The sequence below is a fragment of the Nicotiana tabacum genome, chromosome 13 (genome assembly GCF_000715075.1).
Source record: "Nicotiana tabacum cultivar K326 chromosome 13, ASM71507v2, whole genome shotgun sequence".
NCBI classification, from domain to species: Eukaryota; Viridiplantae; Streptophyta; class Magnoliopsida; order Solanales; family Solanaceae; genus Nicotiana; species Nicotiana tabacum.
Genome location: NC_134092.1, coordinates 131501664 through 131512681, shown reverse-complemented (window position 1 = coordinate 131512681; position 11018 = coordinate 131501664). Strand labels below are relative to the sequence as shown.

At 34.0% G+C, this 11018-nt stretch overlaps 2 protein-coding genes and 1 pseudogene across 3 annotated transcripts; 2 read left to right on the top strand and 1 right to left on the bottom strand.

Moving 5' to 3' along the window:
- The first annotated feature begins 1614 nt into the window (after window positions 1-1614).
- LOC107812989 (auxin-responsive protein SAUR68-like) lies at window positions 1615-2052 on the top strand. Its single transcript, XM_016638186.1, has one exon. The coding sequence runs from the start codon at window positions 1615-1617 to the stop codon at window positions 2050-2052; it is 438 nt and encodes a 145-aa protein (XP_016493672.1).
- A 1003-nt stretch (window positions 2053-3055) lies between these two features.
- Window positions 3056-3690, top strand: LOC107812988 (auxin-responsive protein SAUR68-like; annotated as a pseudogene).
- Window positions 3691-4633: 943 nt separating this feature from the next.
- LOC107812993 (TMV resistance protein N-like) lies at window positions 4634-9679 on the bottom strand. 2 transcript variants are annotated; one of them, XM_016638191.2, is made up of 4 exons: window positions 8925-9676; window positions 7097-8183; window positions 6236-6526; window positions 4664-5327 (listed from the first exon to the last, which is right to left on the bottom strand). In XM_016638191.2, the coding sequence occupies exons 1-4, from the start codon at window positions 9422-9424 to the stop codon at window positions 4932-4934; spliced, it is 2274 nt and encodes a 757-aa protein (XP_016493677.1). In that variant the 5' UTR covers window positions 9425-9676; the 3' UTR covers window positions 4664-4931. The 2 variants fall into 2 exon arrangements, with proteins under 2 accessions (XP_016493678.1, XP_016493677.1); XM_016638192.2 differs by lacking the exon at window positions 6236-6526 and having other exon boundaries at window positions 4634-5327; window positions 8925-9679.
- Between the last annotated feature and the right edge of the window lie 1339 nt (window positions 9680-11018).

Here is an 11018-nt window from a genome sequence, read left to right as displayed (position 1 = left end):
AAGCCAAAATCCACTCAAAATAGGAATAAACCGAATCTAATTCCGAATAGGATTGGAAACCAAAAGAGAATAGGATTAAGCCATTGGGCCTTTGGCTGGACAACATGGGCATGTGCCCAACAAACTCCCCCTCCAACCAAGGGGCCAAATGTGTCTTCAAGTAGATGAACTATTGACAGACTTCATGCCTGCCAATTTTCTACAAAATTCATGTTTATCTGCAAGCTTAACTACAAAATCATCAAGCTGCTCCATATAAATCTCCTCATCTAAATCACCATGAAGAAAAGCAGTCTTGATATCTATCTGCTCAACCTCTAAATCTAGACTTGCAGCTAAGCCTAGAACCACACGAATAAAAGACATCTTCACAGCAGGGGAGAAAATTTTATCAAAGTCAACTCCCTTCTTCTGGCCAAAACCTTTAACAACTAACCTCGCTTTGTATCTAGGCGCAGAGGTATGATTATCTTGCTTTATTCTGAACATCCCTTTGTTAGATAAAGCTCTCTTACTTTTCGGCAATTTCACTAACTCATATGTGTCATTCTCATGGAGTGACTTCATCTCATCTTCCATCGCTTCGATCTACTGATCTTTGTGAGTATCTTGCATGGCTTCATCATAATACAATGGGAATGTTCTATACAATGCCCAGGCTATACATGACCTCTCTCTACAATCTACTCTTTCTCATTTCTAATCCTACTTTACAAAATCTCACGGGCAGAAGAATTTGCACCATGGTCCTATTCATAATCTCCTCAAGCGGGAAGTGAGATCAGTGAACACATCCTCATTGCAAGGTATTATGAGACCGCCCATCGGATGATCAAAGTCAAACTCTTCTTCAGCTTGAGCTAACAAGTCTTGAAATAAAGGCTGACTCAAGTATGATATTGGCACGACGAATCTCTTCTTCCGGCTCTCTCCTACATATATTGCACAATGTCCTTTTGGAACACCTTCAGAGATTGAAGACCTTCTTAAGAATCGATTAGACTAAATAAATGGAGTCACTTTGATACCCATTGTCTCAAGGAATATGATGTAACTCTAAATGGAATCGATTAGCCTGAATAATGGTAAGTTACATATACTTAATATTTTTTTTGGTGAAGAGAAATTTGAGAGACAACAACTAACACATGAAGTTTCACATGGTTTTGCTTATTCTGCTAGTGTCAAAGTATTCAGACCATAAATTTTGTTGAACAACATTAGGCCCCATTGCTTCTAATGATTTGGAACGAAAGACACCCTTAAAATAAAATGCAGAAGAATGGATGAAGTTGATGAGTTATTCATGGACCACTTGGTTTAAAGATATAGTGACAAATAATTCAATAAATGCATCAACCTCTTTACTTAAAACAAGACGACCAGCCATTTCCACAATTTCTAAGGTCCCATATTAAAACATCAGCACATGATTTTGCCTTCAATACCTGCTCAGGTTGACAACTAGAACTACAATTTTCAAATTCATTCTCTAGCCTCAACTATAAATAAACTACTTCCATGAAACATTTTGATCATCAAGCAGATAGAACTCAATCAAACCTTTTAAAAACACAAACAATATTTTCTTTCCTATAAACCGAAGAAATCAACATGATCAGTGCTAAGAAACTAATCAAGATAGCAAGGAAATGGAAGAAGTTTGCGGTCAAGCAGAGGAAGAGAATTTCCTTTCCAAGATCCAATAACCATGACGCAGAGTGTTGTAGAACATCTTATTCTATAGTTGGCAAAGGGCATTTTGTGGTGTATACAACTGATCAAAAGCGATTTGTAGTTCCTTTGGCTTATCTACAACACGAGGTAATCAGACAACTGTTTCACATGTCTGAAGAAGAATTTGGACTTCCGAGTGATGGCCCTATTACATTACCGTGTGATGCACTATTTATGAACTACATCATATCACTCATTAGAAAAGGTGCAGCTATCGATCTTCAGAATGCGTTGCTTGTATCAGTTGCTTCTAGTCAATGCTCATCATCTCTACACCTTCAAGAACTAAGAAACCCGGAATTGCTAGTTTATTGACCTTAATGTGATAAGTTTTGTAATAGATACATGATACTCAACAAGTGTACAGAATATTCAACATCTAATTATTCATCAAAACTTCATATTCTTGTCAACACTCTTTAACTTTGTGATTATATCTGATTTCTTTCAGTTGCTTTCTAGTAGTCCTATGAATTCAAATTGAACTTTATTAACAATGAGAATATTTAGCAACCAATGAATAACAGAGAAGTATGATCATATGTTATGTTGTCAATTTTGAGATTGGCCTCAAAAGTATTCACAGAACAATCAGTAAGCACAAAATAGCCTCAAGATCCTGCATAAATTACCAAAATAGGGTTCTAAATATGTAGAATATCCAAATTTCTAGTCCTAATTCATAAGAAAGTTACGTCAAAAGCTGCATTAAACCAATTTTTCAAATAAGATAAAAGGAAAAATTTGTTCAAAGGTGGAAACAAAAGTCAAGAGGCATAATACTTCAAATAGAAGAATTTAAGCTGTATTTTGTGTTGGTTAATATCATAGTTTTTGTCTCTCGACGAAAACTGTGACAAATGATCTTTTTATCCTTCTTCCCAAAAAGAAGAAATAAATAAAGAAAAGAGATTTCTGATTTAATTGCAAATGACTAATTTCTTTGGTTCCTGAATTGATTAATTTGTTTTGACACTATTAACCAAAAAATGGTTCAGTTTTCTTACTGCTAACATATCTTTTGAGTAAAATCTGTCAACAGAGTTGCTCAAGGTCAAAAGATTTTGTTATAACAAAAGCAGAATAGGACTAGACAAGATGACAATTTAAAGATCCCTTATGTACATGACAAAGAAAGGAGTAGCACATGGTTTTGCCTTCTACAAGCTATTCTTCATTTAATGGCTTCAAATTATTTAAGTATGAGCTGATATCATACCTAATAGGTCCAATCTATTGTCAACCAAAGTGAAGAAATGAAGAAATAATCCCCCTTTCATGAGCCTTTTCATTACCAATTCAAGACAAGCATTAACAATTCAACCCTCAAAAAGACTCTAAATTTCTTGTTTACTTTCTTGTTTCAATCTTCCAAAAAAAAAAGAAAAAGAGAGAGACAATGATCAATGCCAAGAAACTCATCAAAATGGCTAGGAGATGGCAGAAGTTGCAGCCATGCAGCAGAAAAGGATTTCGTTTCCAAGAAATGGTAGTGATGAAGATAGTTGTAGTACATCTTCATCCTTTATAGTTGAAAAGGGTCATTTTGTAGTCTATACAATTGATGAAAGGCGATTTGTCATTCCCTTGGCATACCTTGAAAATGAGGTTGTTAGGCAACTCTTAAACATGTCTGAAGAGGAGTTTGGGATACCGAGTGGCGGCCCTATTAAATTACCCTGTGATTCAGCGTTCATGGATTACATCATTTCACTAATCAAGAAAGGTGTGGCCGCTGGAGATCTTCACAAAGCATTGCTCCTCTCAATTCCTTCATGTTTCTGTTCAGCTTATTCTTTGCACCAAGAAAGTGAAAATCAGCAGCTTCTTGTTTGTTGAGTCATGACATAGTGTTTTGTAAATGATAGCTCAAAATAGATTGTAAAGTAGGAAACTAAAAGAATGTGTTACAACAAATGAAATGGAGCTTTCAATTTTCAATTTTGAAACTAAGAAGTTCTTAACATTATCATCATGGAATGACTCTACTATCTTATCCCGGGCGATAACTTGGTTGATCAAAACTTACAAATATATGAATCATTCCGACTAAAAAAGTGGAAGCCATATTACATTAGAGTTTTTGGCGAAGGGGTAGAGGGAATTGATCTTTAATTGGATATATCAGTGGATATTGGAAATCAAATGTATAAAAAATGATAAGTTTAATACCTTTTGCAAATTATTATCTGAGACTAGGGGTGACAAAATAGTTAAAAGAAAATAATTAACCACTTTCTTGGTGCAAATTAGAAGATGAAGTACAACAACATGAACGAATCGATAGGAGCATTGCTTTATGGGCCCTGTTCTCTCAAAACATCAAAACGCTCGAAGATCTCCGGCAGCTACACCTTTCTTGATCAGTGAAATGATGTAGTCCATGAAGACCGACTTAGAGGGTAATGTAATAGCGCCATTACTTGGTAGCCCGAACTCTTCTTCATACATGTTTAAAAGTTGCCTAATGACCTAATTTTAAAGGTAAGCCAAGGGAATCACAAAGCGCCTTTGATCAATTGTGTAGACGATAAAATGGCCTTTTAGGTCGTGAGGCTGATGAGTTGACAAATTCCTCTACCTCGTATTCTCTTTCTTCGTTGTGAATTTAAACCACGCGATGATTTTCAGTCTAATTGAGCTACCTTAACCACTTTGAAAAAAGTCTCCTTTCTTTATGTATTTTGGCTGCGACCTGAGTTTTCTTTTACATGTACACATGCTTTTTCAAATAAGCTTTTCATCTGCACTTGTCAGTCAAAACTCGAAGCAGCCTGAGTTTTGTTGCAACTATTATGCGTCAAAGAGTCGCCCTACCGAACCCCACAAAAACTAACTGATGAAATGCAAACACCTGGAACTGTTTTCCCTATGCATATTTAGATAACATTGCAAATGGAAAAACAACTCTTATGTACTTCTACGATTGAAGTTCCAAACGAAACAGATTTTTCCTTTTCAGGAACATTTAATGGAAAAAGAGAACACAATATTTATGATGTTGTTTTAGTCTCTCTATACTAAGCTAAACTCTATACACTAAATCATCTACTATATAAGTAAAGGACACAAACCAATATATGATCTATTTAAAACTTTGTTAAACTTAAATAAATAATTATTCTATAATAAATACTATATCCAAACCAAAATCCATGGTTAATAGTATATATCCCAACACTATACGCAATCCTTCATCTCATACCGCTGAAATCTAGCTTGGTAATATGAGTCTGGTACTGAAAAATAGATGATGGTATTTCCCTTATCCCAGAGGCTCCCATGCGAATATGTATCTCCGGCTTCATTCTCCCGTGGATTTCTGGAAATTTCTCTAACCTAAAGCAACCATCTAAACTCAGATATTCAAGAGAATCCACGCTAACACATGGAAATCTCTTAAGGCTTTGACACCAACTCAAATCTAACCAAATGAGTTTGCTGCAACATCCCAGGGAATGGTGAACCTCTTCAAGATTATAACACCAAAACAGATCCAAATACTCCAAATTTGGCATCCCCGTGAAATCTGGTGTTCGCACCAAGCTTTTAGAGTATCTGAGATCTAGCGTCCGTAGAGACGACAATTGCTGTTCAGAATACAAACAGAATGAGATAGAGAAGAAAAAAAGAACCTATTTTGCTCCTCCACTGGATTCCAATAATAAAATATTTGGCTATCTATGAATGTAGAAACCTTGTTTGTTTCATTTGTATTTTTGGACATCAAATGACCTCTGTTTTCTTAATGACTTATTGCTAGCTTTCCTAAAAGTATTTATTACTCCATCGACAAGAAATGAATGATAGCATTTGATTTATGAGGGACAACACATTATTTTTGTGCGAAATTAGAAATTTATTTTTTATCTATGAAAAAATACTTGTTAAGAAACTGAATAAAAGTAAACTATAAATTAAATAAAATATTGTTAATTGTAATTTAACATGATTGAAAAAAACTGTAGCAAAGAGAAAAGTGTTTCTCTCTTTAAAAAAGTGTAATATAAAATGGGAAAACCCAAATGTTAAATCCAGAAGCAATGTATGAAAGCATATATGTCATTCAAGAAAATAGTTGTACACAATAAATTCCTTTTGTTTTACTAATAGGTATTCCTTCCGTCTCACTATGTACAGCCCTAGGATGAGATTCATATGAATCTAATTTTACTATGAGAAATAACTGAATTAGTTAAAATGATGATGGGAAGACTTGGAGAAAAAAAAAAGACAACAAGATCTTACAATAATACTTGGAACAACCCCAAATAATATAAATTACAATAATTTTTTTGAGATGGAAATACATTAACTTGAGCTTATGGAATTAATAACTTTTGTTCATTTAAAGACAAGCATTGTAATTCTAGCAAAAATAGAAAGTACCTCAAATAATACGTGACAAAAGCAATAATATTTGTTCATTATCACTAAATAAAAAGACAAAGATAGTTAGAGAGAAAAATAAAAAAAAAATAAAACTCAACTATTGTACCTTTGTTTCCGTCCATAAATAACGCAGTGAACTAAGGTGGAGTTGAAGGTTAACAAGCATTTTGGGATCAAATGTAGATGGCAATGTTTCACAAGGATAGCCATCCAAGACTAACCAACGCAAGTTGTTGGACAGATACTCAATGGAGCCATCATCCCAAATATTGAAATCATAGAACTCTTTGTCTATGTATAATATCCTAAGCCTTTTCATATTTTTCATGGCCTCATTGTTAAAGCGTAGTGTACTAAAATTACCATGAAGCCAAATTGCTTCCACTGCCATGGTCCCCTGGTAAGAAGATCATTAGGATATACTGATGTTACTTCATAGAAATACTTTTCGCAATTAATTCTATAGTTCTATTTCTAATATTACATTTCTCTTAGAAGTTCATTAGAGTTAAGTTTATAAGCTTTTCATGTTGCGATAGAAAGAAACTGCAATTGAAACAATACCAATAAATTGTAGTAACTTTTTAAAACAAAATAAAAATAAACAATGATAAAGTGAATCTCTGATTGAGTTATTATGTAATAACATGTCATAAAATTTTCAAGTTAATCCAAAGAATGAAATTGGATCAAACAGATTAAGTGGCTACTAGCTAGACTAATCAATCACTAAAAAAATATAAGAAAAACTAATTAGGCAACATAAAGAGGTTACTTAACGAATTAGGCAATTAATATCTTTTTTTAACTAATTAGGCAATTGATATTACTTTTGCTTTTCCTACTAACTAAAATAAACAACTAAATATGAAGCAAGATGAACAAATAATTGGAATTGACTGTCCTATGTGTCTTTGGAATATAAACATTAGATATTAAAAATTATTGCATTGCTTATGCTACTTACTGCATTGTTGCTCATCACTTCTTCGACTTCCTCGGCGAGCCATAGCCTGCTACGTTCTCCAGGATCTTTTTTAAAATTCACTATATATTTACCCATATCATGTATTAAGTCATGCATTTGAATTCGATCATTTTCAGAGATAGACACAAGGGATTTGTCAATTAAAATACGCAATCCGTATTCAACTCCAGAATGACAACTCTCAAGAATTTGCACGGCGTAATCGTTTTTTTCCCCTCGCAAGAAGCATGCTATATCTAGAAACATCTCTTGGTGGATGGGCTCCAATCCGTCATAACTGATTTTGAGCTTTTCAACAATTTCCGAATTAGAATTAATTTTCATGTGCTTTATAGCACTTTTCCATTCAGTTAAGCCTAAGTTATGCAGCAAAGAACCCCACACTTTGAGGGCTAAAGGAAGACCTTTAGCATAATTTACTACCTCCAATGAGAGCTCCTTAAAACACTCATCTGGATCTTCTTTTCTGAAAGCATGTTGACTGAATAACTGCATAGCTTCATGGTCAGCTAGTCCAGTCACTTCATAAATGACATCATTCTTCTCTATCAAATGCTTGTTTCTAGTTGTGACAACAACTCTACTGCCATTATCAAACCAACCAATATCACCCGCTAAATACTCTAAATGATCTTTATGATCTATATCATCAAGCACAATTAGCACCTTCTTAGAGCAAAGTCTATCCGGAATCATCCGCTTCCCATCATGCTTATTATTGACGTAATCATCTTTTCTTCTTAACAATTCAGAGAGAAGGGTGTTTTGCAAAGAATACAGTTGATGTCTTTTTTCATTTTCTTTAATATCCGCAAGGAAACAAACAGCTTCAAATTGATGAGATAAAGTGTCAAAAATGGCTCTTGCTATTGTCGTCTTCCCTAGACCCCCCATGCCCCAGATCCCCAATATGATCCGAACATCATTGGTTCCTACCTTAAGTAGGGACTTTAATTTCTCCAGATGAGTATCTATCCCGACAACATCTCGCAAAGAAGATAAACTAGCACTATTGCACAATTTGGAAATTTGGTCGACAATGTGCTGAATATTCTCTGCCTCAATCCTACGAAAATAAGAGGATTAATTGTGGATAAATGTAAGAAAGTCAAGTATTAGTAAGCATTTCATAATTAATTTTTTTATTACATAGGGGTAGGGGAAAGGGAGAGAAGATTGCTAGGTTAGGAATCAAATTAACTCTCATCAACTAGGTAAATAGCCAACAAGCTGAGCTACTAAATATTGTTAATTTACATAGAAATGATTAAAAGACACCACACATAAAACAAACGCTTGAAGGAGCAATCAAAATATTATACGTGCAAGAGTGTTATTGAGGAAATGTAGTGATAGGAACTATAGTGTCTTCTGGAGTAATATCAAAACGTGAATAGCTTAAGATGCTTTTTATTTATTCTCTCTAATTATATTGATAGGAACAATACCTTCTTATTGATAGAGACATATATAACAACCATCATTCCTTTTTTTCAGGAAAATAAAGATAAAAACATTTTTAACGTCTTAAATGACAATCAATGAAATTAGATTGTGTAAGCAGTATTCTTAACAAAAATAAATTGATTAAGGTTCCACCTTTTAATTTTTATTTTGTAAATATGATAAATTTATTTAGTGTCTTTTCTGTTTAATTCATTTTTTGAGGTATGGATTCTTTTTCTATAGTAAAATATGTACTCTTCACATAAGCAACCTAAATTATTCCTCAGCACTTGAGCAAACCTCTCTTTGTAGTATTCCATTTTTTTTCATTGTAAGAAATTACTATATGTTCTTAACTCACCCGGCACGGATATCATATCCTTTTAGATTTGCAGCAGCAGTTAGAGCATTCCTCCATCTTTGGACCTTCTGCATTCCTTCATCATCATCCTTATATCTTGTTTCGTGTTTCTTAAAGGCTTTGGCAAAGCTCTTCCTCTGGTATCGAACATGTGCTGGATCCACATCATAGAAGACTGGTATGACAGTATGTCCACATTGAGCCTTGCATTCCATGATCTTTACTAACTCATCTAAGCACCACCTCGATGTTGCATAATTCTGTGAGAAAACGACAAGGGCAACTTGAGACTGTTCGATAGCTTTCAGGAGTTCATCTGATATTGATGCACCATGCTCTAGCCTTTTATCATCTTGAAACGTGAATATTCCACTGCTTTCCAAGCCTTTGAAGAGGTGACTTGTAAATTTGCTTCGAGTATCTTTACCTCTAAAGCTTAGAAAGACTTTGTAGTTCCACCGAAACTGTGAAGTAGTTGTAGAAGCAGAAGATAATGCCATTGATTCAGTTAATTATCTGAAAAGAAAATAACATGTATGTGGATAAGTTGTAGTTGTGGTAAGAGATCAGCTGATGATAATTGGAGAGACAACTAGCTATTGGCACTTCAAATAAGAAATAGCTATGGCTCTACTCGATAGAATTATTGGTACTGGGTTTTCTTTGAACTTTAATAGAAGTAAGTAGGAAATTTGTCAACTGATGCATACTGTAAGATTTAATGCGGTAGGAAATTATTGTGAAGCTTCTTCTTAATGCTTTACTGTAGTTGATTTGAATTATTGTTGTTTTGCTTTCCTTGAACTTTAATAGAAGGAAGTAGGAAACTCCTACAAAGATCACTGTATATACGCAATGGTCAGCTAAAAGTACAAGTGGATGCATTGAATTGAATTATTGCTCCAAAGCACAAACACAAATGTCCCTCTCTCTCTTCTCTACAAAAGAAAAAGCACACCATTGATTGAATTTCTTCCTCTAGCAAAATATTTCTCAGTTTTTTATATATGATTATATTGTCCGAGTTAACTCCCTCCATCTCAACTATTTTATTGGATATTAAGGTAGATAAAAATTAATCAACTAATGTTTTTGCCTCTAGTGTAATTTGAACATAAAATTTCATAGTTTTCATCTTACTTTATTGATCATTAGACACACATCACGAGTCTTCAACATACTCGATTAATAAAAATAACCTAAATAAAATGTGTTACTCAACAAATTATAAACCTGTTTATTTGAATAGTAAAATAGGTTAATGACGAAAAGCAAGATAATATTCGCGTTATTTCTTTGTCACTAACAACCCACGACGACTTGAATTCATTATAATTGAATATAATAACCAATCAAAAGCACTACCTTACATTTTCTTTGTGCATACAGTGAAAACAAAAGTGGGCCTAGAAATAAAGGTGTATGGAAAACAGGAGAATCGAAAGTGAAAAATTTTAGACGTTCGATAAGGTTTCATAAAGGCTCTTTAATTTTAGGCCAAACCGGTCCCTAAAGTTGGCTTCGCTTTTCATTTTTGACACTTTTACAATCTTTTTTATTTTGACACTCCAACTCATCATCTCATACACTCCAATATTTTTAGCTTTTTAGTTTTTTTATCTTTCTGCTTCCTCCTTCCATCTCCACTACCAATTTCGCCGCCAACACCATTTTTTCCACAGAAGGAAAAGTCATGGTTGTTTGGTGTTGCTTTCTTCTTATTATTCTTTAGAAGGCCTTCTACAAACCCTTGCGAATGAGGCAAGTACCAGAAAATAGAGGCAAACATTTGAGAGTGTATGCATATCAAGATCTCTTTTTAATTCAGACAAATGTTCTATGCAGTCATCATTGTATATAGTTTTGCCAAAAACTTACAATGTTTCACCAGGTCAAGTCTGGTATCCTTCCCAATTTTGATGCCTCAGATATTCCGAACGATCATGCTTTAGGTTATACTAAAACATAATTCACTACAAAATTTTGAGATCTTATTGTATGCGATGCGGCCTTTAGGCAAATTTTGAGATTTTTTGCTTTTTAATTTTTTATCTTTCTGCTTCCTCCACTACCAATTCCGCTGCCAACAACACC